Source organism: Gekko japonicus, unplaced genomic scaffold (genome assembly GCF_001447785.1).
Source record: "Gekko japonicus isolate JY-2015 unplaced genomic scaffold, Gekko_japonicus_V1.1 scaffold133, whole genome shotgun sequence".
NCBI lineage: Eukaryota > Metazoa > Chordata > Lepidosauria > Squamata > Gekkonidae > Gekko > Gekko japonicus.
The window spans coordinates 1,176,124-1,194,444 of NW_015171506.1; the positions used below are offsets into that span (position 1 = coordinate 1,176,124).

Below are 18,321 nucleotides of genomic sequence, written 5' to 3' on the forward strand. Positions count from 1 at the left end.
CTGCTACCTAGTACTACATTTTATGACACACATAGCCTGGCCAGACAAGGGCCCATTTATATCAGATCCAGCCCTCATAACAAATGAGTTTGACACCCCTGGTTTAAAGCCAGAGATTTACTACTAACATGGAAAAATAAAAAAAGCAAAGCAAAAAATTACCACAGGGCAAAGATGTATATAAACTAGGTAAAAATTCTGTTTTTCTTTGAGGCTGCTAATATGCAATCAGATTAGCTTTGATGTTTACTTTTGTGAGCTAGAAGCAGTAGGGAAATTATGAGTTAAGTATATATTAACGGTTGCAATCCCGTTCTAAGCACATTTCCTCAGGAGAAAATTCATCAGAGCTCAGTCAAGCTTAACTCTTAAGTATGCCTGCATAGGATTACAGCCTTACACCATAAAACAGAAAACTGTCATTTCTATTTGCAAAACTTCTGCCCTCGAGCAGAATAGTTCATCTTCCAAACCGTACCGTACCAAACTGTCTCTACAACTAACTGAACATCAAAAAGAGTGTGTATTATTATGTGTCAGATTTGCCAACAAGCTACATCAAAAAATGTTCTATAATTTCAGAGACTTGGTTTTTTGAAAACCAGCATTTTAAGTTTATCATGGCATACAGATAAACAACATCGTCTGGTTAAGAGAATCCCATTAAACTTCTATTAAGGGGGCAGGACATTTGCTTCTCCAGGTTAGCAGCAACCCTATTAATGCATGGATATACAGGGACGTCAAAGGATGATATGGTTAGACAGTGTTATGGAGGCAACGAACGGAAGACAGGAGGGCCTGGCGTGATGTGTGGTCCATGGGGTCGCGAAGAGTCGGATTCGACTGTGCGACTGAACCACAACATACATACAGAGAGCGAGAGAGAAGTCATATACAGTTCGCCATTATCCCGACTTACTGCCTCCCTGAAAAAGGCTGAAAAACCCCTTAAAGACAAGAGTCGACAATGAAACCAAGCATATACACCTTCACACCCCACCTATGTATTTGGGACGATGTTCCTTCCGAGCCCGCATACCTTTTCCCAACATGTGCGGCTTGCACCCACTTCCTATTCCGCCGTCACTCCATAACAACTCTAGTTCAACTCCCCCACCCTTTGTTTTAAGCGCCAAATCGACCTAAGAACTCAACTTCCAGGACTCGCGAGAAGTTAAAACCCCCACCCCCAGTTACAGATCGCGAGGACGAGTTTTTGCAAGCGCCATTTTTTGCTCGCTCTCACACGCGACCTCGAGTCAGTTTCGTTCTCCTTGAAGCACTGCTGCGCGATTCTTAACTGTAGAGCTTTAGATCACTAATTTTTAAACAATTTTTGCAGTGTAAGTATTATCCAATATGTAAACCGAGGGGGAGGTTGAGAAAGGGAAATCAAGTAATAGGGGCCGATGGGAGGACGGTGAAAGGAAAAGTGTTGCAAGCCTATCAAGTGCTGCTCGCTTTACCGGCCCTCAGCCGAGCTTGCAGCGTTGGCGCGCGGGAGGCCGCCACGGAGGGCGGGACTCGAGGGAAAAACGCCTCCAATGAAAGAAAGACAGATATAGCAGCTAATAGAAATGGGATATCTGGGTGGCGGAGCCAATGAGAGAGCGACAGTGGCGTGTGCGCGCGCGGGGCTGATAGTTGGTCTCCTTTCTCTCACAATCCCTGAGGTGGATTCGGCAGAGTTAGTACGCAGCGTGGTAAGGCGTAGACAGAGCTCGGGTGGCTTAAATTCTCCTTTAGCCTCTTGGTGTCTGAAAGGGAGATTGCTGTATGTTCGGCCCTGATGAGCCTCAGGCCTAGCGAATTCCGGCGGGCCGGGGAGGGGGGGCAGATTCCTTACGAGGAGTGGGTGGTATTTCAGCGTTGTAACAAAGGGTAGCCATTTCGTTCCTTTCTGTTTTTTCCTCTGCAATACTTTCACTTCGTTCGCGGGATCCGATTCGGGAGGGAACGACGCAAGAAAGCGGCGCTGCCTGGTTTGTGGCGGCTGTTGCGGAATAGATCATGGCGGCTGATGAGAGGGGGGGGGGAGGAACGAGAGGCGTTTCCTCGTCCTTTTCTTGTCGGGCCTGTTGAATCCTAACAGGGGCCAGCAGACTTGGTGGGTGCCGCAGCCTTGTTCCCTGGTATGGCGTGAGGCAGGGCGAGACTTCAGACATCTTTTGTGTCTCGAGGGTGGCGGACCTTCCCGTGGAGCCGCTGCGTGGCGTTACTTTTTCCGCTCCCGGCTCCTCCTAGCAGCTCATGGTCGCCATTACAGCCGAGTCCGCTGTTAGAGCCGCCATTTTTAGTCCCGTTGGTCTCTACCAAACGCAAGTCAGGATTACGCAACCAGCTGCGCGGGGCCTTCTCTCCCCCACGTTTATCGATGGGTTGTAGGCTACAACTTGTAATGGGAGTTGTTGCCGGTAATTAGGCCTTTAATAGAAACAGCTGGCCCTTGCGTCTGACTCTTATTTTATAGACCCGCTGGCCTGACTGCGGCGTTGGAGGGGTAAATAACTGGGTATAGTTTTTGTTGCAAAAGGAAATTAAATCTGCATGAAATGTTTGGCGTTTGTTGAATTTTCTGCCGCCATCCACCTTCGCCCACCGCGTAGGTCGTGCTGTTAGCCTTACTTTCTTTTAACTACGTTGCTAACAACACTAGATGGATTTCTCGAATATTCGTCTTCGTTTATTACAGATTTTGAAACCTGTGTAAACAGTGTGATTATGTTTTGTCATGGGTTGGTGCAAAACAAAGGTGCCTGGATGGTTTTTCCTGTTACAGCCTGCTACTGAAAACAACATTTTCAGTACTTTTCTCATTATTCTCCTGGCATTTGTCACAGTTATTGTTATTATAACATTGGCTGTAACTGTTCATATAACCAGATGATTTAAAGAAGGTCTCTGTCTCTTTGTTAAATATTGGGCTAAATTTACTGCCAGACAAGCAATTTATATAATGTCAAGTAACTGACACATTTTTTGATTCCTAGTTTTGAATTCTATGATGTTCTGTATGTGAAATAAATATAACATGATTATTCAGTGTCTGAATGCAATGCTCAAGGGTTTTTCTTGTATTATAAATGAGCAGTGAAACTTAGAACTATAAAATGGATTTTTTAAAAGATCAGTATGTTAGTGGGCTGTGAGTAAAGGACCCAGATGACATAAAATGTAGTGTACCTTGACAAAGAGAGCTTTATATTTCATAGTCTGGAGAGAAAAGATGGCTACTACAGGATAGTAACAGACACATTAACATTTGTCCTTGGTTTTATCTTTAATTTAATTGTGGAAACTAATCTGTAAATGATCAAGATCAAAACTGTATGTTGCTTTTCATAGGCTGTCTGATCTTTGATCCCGCCCAGAACACTTAAGTTTTGCTTGGCAAGACTATATAATATTGGTAAGTGCTAAAACCCAGATGCCCCCACCTGACATCATTTCTTTAGAAAGATGTAGAGCTTGCTGTTCTCTGTAAGTGCTTTAGTATATTTATTATTTGACAGATTGTATCTGCAAGTCTAAAAATAATGGAGACTGAACAACAAGAGGAGACCTTTACTAACACAGAAACCAATGGTAAGCTTACTTTATATGTTGATTAGCTATTTCTGTTAGCTACAGTAGTAACTAAATGGAACTTATATCAAGAGTTAATATAATGAATGGTGAACACTAGACAAATAACGTTTTTCCCCCTGGGATGTCAGAGTTACAGATGTTCTTTAGAAAGGAGTATTTACCAGCTACTACATTTGTGTATTTTATAAAGTGCTTGTAATCGACAACACATTTAGTTTTTGCTGTCTTGTCGATTGTACTGAATTCTGAAACTAACTTGTTTACAATGATTTTTGAGGACACTTAAATCATTTAGGGATGCCAAGTATCCAAAATTTTGTATATGGTGCCTTATCTTTAGTGTGGACAGTTTAAATTATATAAATGTCACAAGATCTTGGTAGATGTCTACTTGTAATTATACAATTGTCACATGGCAATGTGAAACGAGCAGTTTGAGGATTATGGGTGTTATAAATCTGTATTGTCAGAAATTTAAACTTAAGTCTGGCTTTACTAACACTTTTGAGATGGTTTTGTATGAAACTAGTTTCTCATGGTTCTTGATATAAATGGGTAACAAGAACACTGAATTACAGCCGTATTTTGGATTTTATTGTAATTTGTTGCTAGATTTGCTTTTAGTATTATTTGAACGGTGGTCAATATTTGAGCTGGAAATACTTTTGGTATAGAGTTTCAAATTCATAGTTACAGCCGGTCTCTCAAGTTCATGCTATAAATGATAACTTTGTAGAATTAATTAATCTAATAAAATATTATGTTGAAGAAGATTTGTTTGTAAAAAGAGAATAATTGCATTGTTATCCTTTGAAATACTAGGCATATTGAAGAGGAACAGGCCTTCAAAAGGTCTAGGAACACTGATGAGATGGTTGAACTGCGCATTCTGCTTCAGAGTAAAGTATGTTTCCCTTTTTTATACAAGATGCTTTTTACAGATGATATTCATGGTCTTTATTTATTTAGCTACTTGGGTCATCTGCATTAGATTACAGGTTATGAACAGAGCACATCTGGAACTGCAGTTAAAGTTTACTGGGAAGACTATTACAGAATTCTGTACCAAATTGCCAATTTAGAGAAACAGAAATGTTTCTGCCACTTGAACTGAGGAATTTCTCTTCAGGATGACCTAGCAGTTACTGATTATGACGTGGAAATTCACATTATATCTGCTGTTCAGAAATTTGGTTACTGTATGTTTAGCGTTCATTTGTAGGGTTAAATGCTACTCTTGATCAGCAACAGTTGCAGACAGTCTGTGCAGTTTTCTTTTTGTGTATGTTAAAAATGTAGTAGTAGTATAATGGGTTTTTTTAAATAAAAAAAAAACACCTGAAGTCAGGCTGTACTTAGCCTTGTGTCAAGATTGTACCTTGGTTTATTCCCTGGAAAATGAGGTTTATGAAGCAAGGGTAATGTCAGTGATCCACCTTTCATCCTTTACCCATAAGTTTTATTTTATGTTCATTTCATAAATTTTACTTGTGAATCTTTTTAGAATGCTGGAGCAGTGATTGGCAAAGGTGGCAAAAATATTAAGGCGCTTCGTACAGACGTGAGTATTTAAAAGTTAAACACTATTTTGCAGTACATAGCATTTAAAGCTAATTGTGAAATTTCCGTAGACTTAGGTGTTCAATACAAACCATAGGTAATGATTTTTAGTTTAGGTGTCAGGATTTTCCATTAGTATCATAATTAAAACACAGAATGAATCATGTGGAGAGATTCCTGTCCCCTTCTTTTGGAAATGCATCACACTAAATTGTATATTTTGATGCCTTAACTAGTAATACTGAAGCGGGCTTAGATCCTTAATTCCACAATTTCCTATGGAAATTTTCAGCTGCTTTTAGGAAACACTCTAGTTGCCTGTTCTTTGCCCAGTTATAGAAGTGATTTTTGTTTAAACATTCCATCTGTTTGGGAGAGAGATGTTCTAAGACTGGCATGACTTTATGTATGGGAACTGAGTAGTATAGGTGTGTTCTAATAAGGAAGGAATTTTCATTAAACATGACTGAATCTATTTACTTTTTTATAGTGGGTTGACTCTTGTGAATAGACACGCTCAGCATTAACGAAGCCTCATAGTTTAATACTATGCTTTGTAAAAAGCAATTTCTTGTTTATTGTGCACTATACATAGTTTTTTCCATATTTTAAAGTAGTGATATTGGTGTTAAATGAAATATTTGGCACTATATCATTTCACATTGTGTTTGATATTTTCATTATATTGTAAAATAAACTCCTGCAGAATGTTCCAGCTGTCAACTTTAGTTATTAGATCCTGAGGTATAAGACTGTAAACAAGAACTGGGTAGCAATCACTTGTGCTTTAACTGACCTTTTTGAACCTAGTGTACTTAAAAATTCACCTACCTAAATCCAGATTTCATACATATAATTCCTGGATTAGTGGCTTTCCCATTTTTCCCAGGATTTCTATAACCTGAATCTCTACAGGTTTTGTGTCTACCCTCATGAGCCAGCCTGCTACTGCAGCTTATAATGTTAAAAGTAGTTTAGGCCAAGTAACTCATTTTTGCGATCCATAACTGTTAAGCCACAGTCATTGTAGCTATCCGTTATTGTGTTAGTCTTCAGAACAACTTAAGCTTGTTTCATTGAGAGTAATGAGTATAGTTTGTATTAAATTAAAATTTATTGCTTTTCCCCCTCTTCCCTCTCCTTGTTTTTTTGGCCATATATCTCTCCGTTGCCCATGTACTGGATCGACTTGCCCCTGCGTTGCCCACCATGACGTTGGCCCATCCGCCCCTGAACGCCCATGTGAAAACCCTGGTTGGCTATGCCCAAAAATGTGCTCGTTGCCAAACGGGTGCCTTACTTGACAACTTCTGATTGAATGCCCATGCCCAATGCCAACATCCACGAACGCCAATGACCAATGCAGTACAATGCCAGTGTTTCAGTCCCAGACAGCAGTGGCCCCGAGCGGTATGTCCCAACAGTTTATGCCTCACTGCCTGATTAGAAAGAGAGAAATGTATATTATTACCTGCCTTTATATAATTAAATAGTATCCCCGTAGACGGTGTATTGTTTTTTAAGTTTTCTGTCTTATTTTCCCCATTAAGTCTTTTTTGTCACTGAACTTTTACGTGAATTGCCCACCCAACAATCCACTAATTTTATTTCAATGGAAGGAGCACAGCTTCAATTGTTGTATATTTGCTGCATTGTAAATCAGATTGTTTCAAAATAGTCTCTTGCTCTGTCTTTGTGGCCCACCTTGCTCCCCCAGCATTGCCTGCTCATAATTTTTTCTGATGAAATGCTAACTCCTGGTTCACTCTCCTTCACTTCTCATTTGTGTTGTCCTTTTTGTCTTGCATTTGTATTCGTTTTCTCGCGGAGCCCATTAGTAATCTAATTTCTAACTGGTCTCATAATCCTATTCCAAATATAATGTTCACCACTCGCATATTCCCATGTTTCCTATGATAAGGTGTGCCAGTTGAATAATGTGATAGCGAGGGTGTCCTAAATTAATGGTGGCGGGGAACATCAGTATTCACTTCTACTTTCAGTTCTTCGTCAGTTTCTTGCCCACTTAATCTGAGCCCTTCCAAAAAGCCCATTCTCTATCTCCAAACCCTTATTTTGAACTTGTACCATTTATAGTATTGGGCATAAACAAGGTGCATGTGCTATAACTTCAGTAAACAGGTTTACTTAAATGGGGAATATATCTGTAAGACCTACTGTGTAAAGTTGACTTATGATCCATATAATTATGAATATACAACTTACTTTACCTTTTCCCATCTTGTCTGTGATACCTGACACTTGTGGTATTTGACAGCATACTGAGTATAAGTGCAGACATTGAAACAATTGGAGAAATTCTGAAGAAAATTATCCCTACTTTGGAAGAGGTGAGTGTTCAGGAATATGCATGACTCCCTAGTTTCTGATAAGTTCAGTTTTCTGCAGCCAATTCCTTCCCCATGATTTAGATGTAAAATGTCCTGTTTGGATGGTGGCTAGATTAATTAGAGTCGTATTGTATTCCTTAAATAAAATTAATCTGCTTTTCCAATATGCTAGATTCTCTTTGAACTATGATAAGACCTTTGGGAGGGAAGCAGTAGCCTGCTTTTGGCCAGCCCAAGGGCTTGCACTTGGCCAGTGGGATTTTTTAACAACAGATCCCTGTACCATACAGTAAGCTCTTGTTGGATTTGCTTTGCAGAAAAGGAAACTAATACTGGAGAAACTGTTGATCTAAACCTCTTTGAGGCTCATGGAACTATTGCATTAGTTCTGTTTTATACAGCAGATGCATTGAGTCAGATCATTAAAAGTATCGAAAACTTGTAAAAGTTATTCAAGTCAGCTTTTGTTAACTAACTGCTCTTAACTTTTTGTCTAGTACCAGCATTACAAAGGAAGTGATTTTGACTGTGAATTAAGGTTGTTGATTCACCAGAGTTTGGCTGGAGGAATTATTGGTGTCAAAGGAGCTAAAATCAAAGAACTTCGAGAGGTATTTTCTCTTTGAAAGAAACATAGCGAACTAAACAGTATAATCATTTGTAAACAGTAATGTAAATAGTAATTTCTCACATTATAGATGCTATTTGCCGTACACACTAGGTGATGAAAATATGGCGTTCATTTAAAAAATCTTACAATACTGTTGAAGTACTTATTTTCGAATACTTAAAAAAAAGATGTACTTGATATTTTAGATGGCTTATCTTATGAAAATGGAATTTGTAGCCTGAAGGGAGCAGCAGCTTAATGTTCCCACCAAGACGGAATGGTGGTTCCTTGGTATCTGTTTCCATTCGCCAATCCATAGACCTCTAATAAGGAAGACTTGCAGGCATCTTTTTAATTTGAGGATACATAAAACAAAAATTGGAATGATTGTAACTGAATATGGTTTAGTGCTCATACGAAGGCGTAATCTTTAGGGATAATAGCAGTCTGCTCAGTTGCATCCTGGAGAACTTTGGGATATGCTGAATGGGATTTTGCATAATGGCTTTTTCTTTCCTTAAAAAGTTTAGAATGCATTTTAGAAGATGTGCAGAAATTGTTATTAAGGAAATAATAGGATTTCTGTATCATTTACTTTGTGTTGGAAGTAGAGTGCATTGCAGTAATTTTTCTCTTACCTCTTTGAAAGATTGATGAATGTGGAGATGAGAGATTATTCTGCTTTTCCATAGGCACTTTTATGAAGTGTTTAACAGGAGTGTTGTCTCGTGTGCCTTTAAATGTATACACAAGTCTACTGAGAGATGACCAGTATTTTAAGATGGTGGTGCTCCTTCCAGGCTAGGCAAAGTTGCATGTAGAAAATAGCCCTGACTAAAGAAAATGCCTGTCCTGGCTGGACTATATACCTGTAAAGGCATCTTGGGTGTGCTTCTGGAGACAAGCCATCTCCTGAAATAATAGGTAGAGGCTGAGGCCACATTTGGCTAATGTACTCCTAGCCTTCTTTTCTGGAAAACAGTCTTTGACAGGGTTCTGCATGCTTATAAATTCTTGGTTCTTCCACTGTAGTGGGCTGTATGTGAGGCTGCTTTTGGAGACAGCTTGGAAACCAATTTGCTCATAATGCAGTCATATTGGTTTTGAGGTATTAGCTAGTGGAAGCATAGAACTGTGTAAGAGTTCCATTGATTGTGGTTGTCAGGATGGTAGGTGTTACCTATAAAGCCTAGTAAGGATATCTGAGAGAACATGTTCTCCCATATGTGGCTCCCTGTACATTGCAGTCGTCGTGATTGTGTTGTGAGGGCTGCTACTTATTAGTGGCAAGAGGTGTGAATAGTAAAATGCACTAGTTAATAGTAGCCCTGGATTTATAGTAATCCCAGTTACTGAAGTCTGTCAAATGAAAAGAGATCTTTTAATTTTTAGGCTTGTTGCTTGTGGTATAGGTTGACCTTCTGTGCTAGGCTATTGTGCTGTTATGAAGCTTATTTTCTGTTTTGAAAATCTCTTACATTGAAAGTGTTGCAAATACTGTAAAATCTACCTATTGCTGAAATGTTATAAAATTGTTGAATTCTTAGCAATGGCCATTGGAAGAGAGCACATGGCACATTCATTTTTTGAGGCATACAGTTAGCATAGGCTGCATTGCATAGAGCATCCAATCTTTTCAACTGTGTGTTCAAGAAACTGTTTTTAGGAGTGTGGGTGGAGACACAACCCACTTGATTGATTTTTATATAAACTGGATGGGATGACATTGTTATGTTACTCAATTTAGAAGGTTGTGATGGTGTAATTTCACCCTCTCAATCTGTGAGAGAGGGAGTGCTTCCCCTCCCCAGTGAGCTATCAATATGTACCGTGTCTATGTGTACAGCATGCATGTTTCAATATAGGTGGCAGTTAAGTTGTTTTATATTTTATTAAAGTTAGTACAAAACATTTCTATTTGTATCTTTATTGGCAGAATACTCAAACAACCATTAAACTTTTCCAAGAATGTTGTCCTCATTCTTCTGACAGAGTGGTGCTAATTGGTGGAAAGCCTGATAGAGTTGTGGAATGCATCAAAATAATACTGGATCTTATATCAGAGGTAAATCAGTCTAGAGCCTATAGAGGTAGCATCAAAAGGGTGCTAGGGTAAATTATGAAAGTATGCTGTGCTTGTTACAGCAGTGTTTCAAATATGAATTTAAGGGAAGTGTGCCTACATGGTGTTTGTAATACAGTTTATTACTAGAAAAAAGTTAGTTCTTTAAACTCAATGCTTTATATTTTTGAAATAGGTTTATCTGGTAGTTATTCTTTTTTGTTTTTCATATTAGTCACCAATCAAAGGACGTGCACAGCCTTATGATCCAAATTTCTATGATGAAACATATGACTACGGTGGATTTACGATGATGTTTGATGACAGAAGGGGCCGCCCTGTAGGCTTTCCAATGCGTGGCAGAGGTGGCTTTGACCGAATGCCTCCAGGTCGTGGTCGTCCCATGCCTCCAAGAAGAGATTATGATGATATGAGTCCTCGCAGAGGACCTCCTCCTCCTCCTCCAGGCCGTGGCGGTAGAGGTGGCAGCAGAGCTCGCAATCTTCCTCTTCCTCCTCCTCCTCCTCCCAGAGGCGGGTAAGTTAATTTTATACATGATTCTGAATCATTTCCTTCGTGATGAGAACTATAGTAGTTTATAAGTAGAACTGCAGTTTTTGTGAAATTAAATACGAGTAGGAGGGACAGTAAACAGAACATTCAATCAGTAATAGGAGTTGCCAATAACTGCATATTCCACATCACTGAATAAGTTTGCTTAAATATCTGGCAACCGTGAACCTGGGAATTGGAACATTTCCGTTTAAATGTGAATAAGATCCAACATGGAAAAAATTGGACCATTATGTAAGCAAATACTCAGTCTTTCATTTGTATCCTTAGGGACCTCATGTCTTACGATCGAAGAGGCAGACCTGGTGATCGCTATGATGGAATGGTATGATTTGTAATTTTTCTCTTCAATAAAGTGGGGAGTGATTCTTTTTCAGATGTCTGCGAAGCTTCTATATGGAAAACAGCTATATGTATGTGGTTGGGATGGGTACAAACTGAACTGTGAAGGAAGATTTGTTTGGAATTTTGCCCTGTTTGTGGTTTGTGAACAGACCTGTCATGAATTTCCACAAACATTTAAAGCAGTTCATGGAAAGAGGGTTTGTGGGGCTGCGAACCAGCCTGCTGTCCCGCTCATCTTCTCATACTCAGGGCAGCTAAAAAAATAAGGAACTTTTTAAAATTTTACATATTGGATTATTATAGCTGAAAGTACTGTAATCCTCAGTATGGTACTTACTATATATGTGGGTGACCGATGCAGTTTGAGCCTGGTAACACGAATCAATTTGCTGCATGTGGAAGAAATCCCTTAATCATGAACTGGTCTGCGGATTGCAACACATGCATTGTGTTAATGTATTGACACCATTTCTGTTGATTCTTGAAGTGTAAAAAGAGACAAGGTTGCAAGCAGCCGGCTCAAGTGTCTTTTGGGGAATCCCATGAAGATAAGACTGCCTTTACAGGAGTATAGTTTTTATTAGAGATACTATTTCCAAACATTGACCTGGCCAATTGTCTTTGTGGAGGAGTAAATTAAGGGGAGATACAGCTTTTGTCAAATCAAAGATTTCTGAGGAATTAGAAGCACCATTGTACTTGCTATCCATGCAAAGCAACATACAATTATCTTCATCAGATGTGCTGGCCCCTCTAAATCTAGCTGTGGTAGAGGGATGCGTATAAAAATGATATACCTCTTTAAAAATGGCAACATATGCTAGTAAAATCCTGTTTAAAAGAAAAAAATCTAAGGGAATTTTTAATTTCCCATTTCAGCTTCTGACTTGTTCTTTAACAGCAATATGCAACTTTACTGCAACTAATGCTTTTGATCTTAACTGTTTTAGAATTCGTTATGCCTTTTGTGGTGTCGATCATTAACAGTTTCTCCTATTGATACAGAAATTAAACTTTTAAAATTGTACACAGAGGCAAACTATTTTGAAATATGAGTGTGCTTTTTAAATTAAAGTTACCTGTTCACACTTTTATTTTGCATTTCTCTTGAATTTTGCTGAGAAATATTGCTGCATAAGTTGTGGAGTGGGGAATGCTTATATCTGAGTTTTAACTGCCAATTGGTAGGAGCCGTAACATTGTATAGATGATTTTCCAATACATGCTGTATTGAGTGATGAGCATAATGTGTTAATTCGGTTGCAGCATGTAGCAGGAATTGCCACACAGCTTCCTACAAGTATTCTATCGGTATTTACAGCCTCTATGACCAGTGTCTTGCTGTAAGAGTCTGGATCAGTTGCCTGCTCCATGATACTAGCAGCATGGCAGGAGTTACAGTGTATGTGCATGGCAGTTCATGGGCAGAATCCAGAGAAAGTTTTTAATTTGAAGTTTCACTGACTTTAAAGTAAAGTCTCTTTAACTACAAGGTGCTTATTTGCAGTCTTTAATAATCTACAGCAAAGTTTATGACTTTTGGGAAAATCCTAGTTTTAAACAGGGTGTTAGTAATTGCTTTTTTACAAGGGAAAAATATTGGAACTATATAGTATTTATTGACATTTTGTGGTTGAGTAAATAAGTTGCTTGGTTGTTTAGCATTATGGATTAGCTAAACAAATCTTATTTGAAAACTAGGTTTTTATTTTTAGTTGGAAAACTAAGTCCTTATGTTGACATTGATTTGAACAAAAAAAAGCATTGTGCTGTTCCAGATAGGTCTTGGTATCAAATGAACATACTGGAGTACAACTCTAGCATCTGAACAAATTTAGAGTCCAGTGGTTTATTCAAGGTATGAGCTTTTATGTGCATGCACACTTTTTCAATTATTTTCCAAAGGTATTTCAAAGGTATTTGAAAAAGTATCCATGCACATGAGAGAGCTCATAGCTTGAATAAGCCTTTGTTGATCTTAAAGGTGCCACTGGACTCTAAATTTGTTCTACTGCTTCAGACCAACACAGCTGACCACCTGGAACTCTAGGATCTGTTTTTACTACCATGGTCTTTGGTATGAATAAAGTTGGAAGACCATTTTCAATTCATGGGCATGGTGAGAAAGTTTATGTAGATGGTGAAGAGCAATGCTCCCTCTAAGTCATGGAGTCTTGTGAGCAAAAATTCTACTTTGTGAGCTACTAGCATTAAAGTTGTGCGTGAGCAGTTTGGCTGCTTCATGAATTAGTTTGCTCTGGAGCCATCCTTCCTGAGCCAAGACAAAAATGTGTGAGCTAAAGGCTAAAAAACTGTGAGCTAGCTCACACTAACTCAGCTTAGAGAGGGAACACTGGTGAAGAGTGAAGCTGCTGCTTATAGTCTTTTATTTTATTTAAGTAGAATACATTTAGATCTGTACTGCTTTGGGTATGAAGGATGTACATACACTTACTCTGCCACTTTTCAAAATATCTGATCAGGGGCTTAACTTTTGGTTTGTGTGTCTTTAAATTGGGCCCCATATTAATATAGTCTGCCTCTTTTTATCTGATCTAATGCAGTGGATCTCTTAGTAGGCCCTTTCATGTACCTTTAATCTTGTTGTGCATAAACAGCTTTACTGGGCTAGCTGTGGGTCTACTTAAAGACACTGGCTTGTTTCAAATATACTTTCTTGTGTTCCTGTTTCTCTTTGTACCATGTCTCGTCTGAAAAGATGATGCAGTGTCACGTCAATGCCTGTGATGACATAGAAACACCAGAAATGGTGAGTTCATTTTTAATCTTTTTGGTCTCTGTGTTGCTGCTTTTGAAGAGTGTGTTTGTGACTATTAAAATGCGTACTGCTGTGTATGCAAATTCTTGATGGAAGCTGGATGGGTTGGTAAATGTTTGGATGTGCTGATGTTGGGGATATAGTCAGAATGGGTGTTTGATGCTGGCTTTTGAGCAAACTGGCCTTACTTGTACTTGCACACAATTTTTTGCTGCACCTTATAATGTTCTGGCAAGCTATATTGGTTTGGATCCTGCCAATTCTCTCAATGTCCATTCCTTTTTACAGTCCCTGTCCCATACGGCCTTTGTCCATGGTGGCCACAATGGCCAGCATAATAGCCTTTTGAAAGGTCAAAGGAGACTGCTTCATTCCTTTTCCCCTAGTGGAAAACCTGGTTGGATCCAGTCCATTGGTATTACATGAAGTGTAAAGAGAGAAAGGAATTGTTATCTACAGAATTGCCTGGCTTGAGTGAAACTTTAGTTCAAAAGGCATTCCTTTTTAGTCTCTGTCCTGTAGTGATTACAATGTCAGAATAAAACCAGAGGTACCTAGGGTTCAGAATGTGCAGAGAAGTCCAGTGTTTTGAGAGCAAATCCAGTTAATATAGTGCACCATATGAACGTCATTATTGAAATGCTGAACTCTATTAGAATTGAAATAGTCTTGAGTTGCTCTTATATAAATCAAGCTGCTGATTCCATTGTTTATTATTTAAAGCATTTTTATGCTGCATTTCCTTCCAGTTTAGGGTCCCCAAGGTGGTGAATAATCAGAAACATTAAAACAAGCTTTAAAATACATTGTATAAAAACAAAGCACACAGTTAACCAAAATATATGCACACACAGTTAATAGGGCTTCACCTGTTGGCGAAAGACAATTATAGAGGAGAACAGAAGAGGGAATTCCATCATTTTGGTGCCACATTGTGTGCCCACTTGGAGGCTTATATATATTGCTGTTCAAAGTTCTTGCTAGGAGGGGCTTGATCATGGCATTAGAGTTCTGTATTGCACATATATACACACACAACACTACTTTATTTAACACATGGAGACTCAATGGAAAAGTACCTCCATCTAGTTAGTGGTAAATTTGTGGTGGCTTTTCCATGCATGCCTTTCTAGGAAGGGAGCTCTGCAGCACTAGGGATTTTATGAAAAGGTCTTGCCTCTATGATGTGTTCCAGCTTTGTCTGGCTTCTGGAGCAAGGCTTTCCCTTGAGATGCCAAATACCTGAAATTCTTTCTGCCATAAAATAGTATCTGAAATGATTTTGTGCATATTTTAGTAGAAAGTGATGACATAAAACTATTTTTCCCCTTTTTCAACAGTTTGAAGGTGGATCAGGATATGGTAAGTTTATGTGCATGTGTATTGTGCATAATTTACTCTTCATTCATGACAAGAACCAGATACATACGTTTTAAATTAGACTATTCTTATGCAGGGGGCCGTGGATCTTACGGTGATCTTGGTGGACCCATCATTACAACACAAGTAACAATACCCAAAGATGTAAGTATATTTATTCCTTTCATCCAATATACTTTGCAGTGGGGAGCCAGTTTGGTGTAGTGGTTAAGAGCGGCGGACTCTGATCTGGAGAATTGGGTTGGATTCCCCACTCCTCCACATGAAGCCAGCTGGGTGACTTTGGGCCAGTCAGTTCTTTCAGAGCTTTCTCAGCCCCCCAAAACAAGTTAGCTTGCTGCTAGCACAACACTAAGAACTAGAACTTGAAGCTGCCAGACAATCCTATGATATCCTGGCTATTCTACATACAATGCCATATGAAAATTATAATTATTATTACTTTGCAGTAAAACTTCAGGCACATAATTTTTCCATCTCATGCTGTATGTGGCCTTTCAGATTTATTATTGCTGTCTCTTGATATACTTGGCTTATGTTGTCCTGGGTATAAAAAGAATGCATTAAAATGATGTATAATAACTTGAAATAGATCACAGTGATGTTATTTGTGCCCAAAGCAATCATGTTTAGAGTATTGAATTCACTAGCTGCCACTAAAATGGTACCATTTCTTCTTTGTAGTTGGCTGGCTCTATCATTGGGAAAGGAGGTCAGAGGATCAAACAGATACGTCATGAATCAGGAGCATCAATCAAAATTGATGAACCCTTAGAGGGTTCAGAAGATCGGATTATAACTATTACAGGCACGCAGGATCAGATTCAGAATGCACAGTATTTACTGCAAAACAGGCAAGTTGGCATTCAGCTTCATCTGTGAACTATATATGTAGATTGATTACTAAACTTTGTATATAAACCTTAAAGAGAACATATAAAATAATTTTTAGTAGTTGTTACTAATTTCTGCACTTGGTAGTATGCCTTCCTCTTCTGTTTTCCATTCTTACTCAATGAAGATAGCCTCAAAACTAATCTTGCTGGAAGTGACCTTAACCAAGCAGTCCTAATTTCTCTGGTGGAAACTGCTGCAAAAAATCTACTTGTAATCTGTTACATAGAGCCTGTAGAAAATGTAGAAGATTTCAGTGGATGTTGGTCTAGTTCTGTGTGGAAGACTAGTGATTTTGTTGTTTTTAGATAACTAAATCGACAACAAATCGCAGTCTACCATATGGCACAGACCATGCCTCTACAGGACGTTGAAAACTATTGGTGCTGTTAATGCAGCATTTCACACCTCACTGGCAATTGCTTCCTTTTCTGCCATGTATAACAGCTTTAGATATTACTTGCTTTGTTTTCTTTAACATTGGCTGTCTGATGATCATCTTGCAATGTATAACTTTGTCTGCAAATTACTACTAATTATAAATTGTCAAACTTTAACCATTATGTATTAAGTCTAATTTGTATTAATCTTTTAAATGTATTTATAAATATTGATTCAAATTGTTTGTTCAACCATTCTAATACATGCCTTTTTTTTTTCTTTTTCCTTATAGTGTGAAGCAGTATGCAGATGTTGAAGGATTCTAATGCAAGATATTTTTTCTTTTTTATAGTGTGAAGCAGTATTCTGGAAAGTTTTTCTAAGACTAGTGAAGAACTGAAGGAGTCCTGCATCTTTTTTTTTTCTTAAATCTGCTTCTGTTTAAAAAGCCAACATTCCTCTGCTTCATAGGTGTTCTGCATTTGAGGTGTAGTGATATTTTTGCTGTCACCAGATGTAATGTTTTAGTTCTTCATAAATAGGTGGGAGGGAGGGGGGTGGCTTGCGAAACTAACATTGGTATTTTGAAACAGCAGCAGAGAAAGTGGATTTTATTTTTGTTCTATGTTGGTTGTAAACTGTAATGTTTTTTTCCCCTGTAACTTGTGAACCACCTGCTTTATACTTTTTCATTTTGAAGTGGGGAAGGGTTCTAGTAGACCACTTTACTCCTGGAATCCATGCAGAGCAGTGTGCAGAATGTAATGCTCTTTTGTAAGTTGTTTCATGATTTTAAAAATAAATTTAGTGAACCAATTCTTGCAGTTATTTCTTTATATATATTTAACCATTACACCATTTATCGAGCTTGGCTTTTTTCTATACCATGGAAGCAGAACACCCAGTTTCAGTGTTTTGGCTAATTAGGATTATTGATAGTGCATTGACTCCAAAGTTTGGTATATGTGAGGAAACTAAACAATATTAGAAAACCGTTTTAGCTTTGTTACTTCAGGCGTATGCCCTCATTGTATTGCAACATGTTAGTTTGACTCAATAAAATCTTGCAAAGCTTTGGTTTGTCATGGAATAGCGAGTACTGTAGAGAATACCTGAAGCTTAGTCATTTCCAGCCTTGGCAATTCTGCCCATATCTGACTGTAACTTGTTAAATATGTTTCCATTGTATAAAGACTTGAATGAAACAATTGTATTTCTTTCCTGTTTGTTGATTTGCATAGGAAACACTTGTGCAAAATCAAAAGAATTTCTGGATGTTTTCATGTAAAAAATCTCAGCATTTGTTCTGATAGTTTACAAGTTATTTTTCTTGAATAAATGTTATATCAACACCCAGCTGGATGTGACAGGTCCAGTTTTCAACCGTTGGATATGTTCTGATCTTTAAACGTTTTCTTCGTTTCCAATAAATGACAAGTAGAAGGCAGGCCACCATCCACTATTGTTTATCCCTAATTACAAAATGCTGCTTAGGAGCTATACAAAAAGATCCTTCCATCTGAAAGTGCTAAGTGTTCTGGAGTGTGCTGTAGCATTCAGTAGCCTTCCAGCTTACACAGAGTTCAGTAGATCTGGAGCAAAAATAGTGCATACCACAGCAATGTTATGGAAGCTAATATAGCCACACTGGAAGTATGCTGCATTTGCCTGTTGCACAACTAATCTTTATTCTGCTTTCTGATGCTCTGAAGCATCATGGGAACTTGGGATGATTTTAAAAGCCAGTACTTGGGAGTGTAAGAACTGCAGGTATAGCATGCAGTTTCCCAAAATT

The 18,321-nt window shown here is 38.4% G+C and overlaps 1 protein-coding gene across 1 annotated transcript; it reads left to right on the forward strand.

The window, feature by feature from the left end:
* The first annotated feature begins 1,620 nt into the window (after positions 1-1,620).
* Positions 1,621-17,909, forward strand: HNRNPK (heterogeneous nuclear ribonucleoprotein K). The gene is made up of 16 exons (XM_015419286.1): positions 1,621-1,706; positions 3,349-3,412; positions 3,516-3,601; positions 4,411-4,495; positions 5,096-5,152; positions 6,518-6,561; positions 7,430-7,502; positions 8,000-8,113; positions 10,049-10,177; positions 10,410-10,711; positions 11,018-11,072; positions 13,812-13,862; positions 15,212-15,233; positions 15,313-15,395; positions 15,936-16,105; positions 16,819-17,909. The coding sequence occupies exons 3-16, from the start codon at positions 3,540-3,542 to the stop codon at positions 16,850-16,852; spliced, it is 1,281 nt and encodes a 426-aa protein (XP_015274772.1). The 5' UTR covers positions 1,621-1,706; positions 3,349-3,412; positions 3,516-3,539; the 3' UTR covers positions 16,853-17,909.
* Positions 17,910-18,321: the final 412 nt, after the last annotated feature.

Coding starts and splice junctions, on each gene's coding strand:
- HNRNPK (XM_015419286.1), top strand. CDS start 3,540: ATGGAGACTGAACAACAAGAGGAGACCTTTACTAACACAGAAACCAAT. Junction 6,562..7,429: donor GACAGCAGTGGCCCCGAGCG/GTATGTCCCAAC, acceptor GGTATTTGACAG/CATACTGAGTATAAGTGCAG. Junction 11,073..13,811: donor GTGATCGCTATGATGGAATG/GTATGATTTGTA, acceptor TCGTCTGAAAAG/ATGATGCAGTGTCACGTCAA.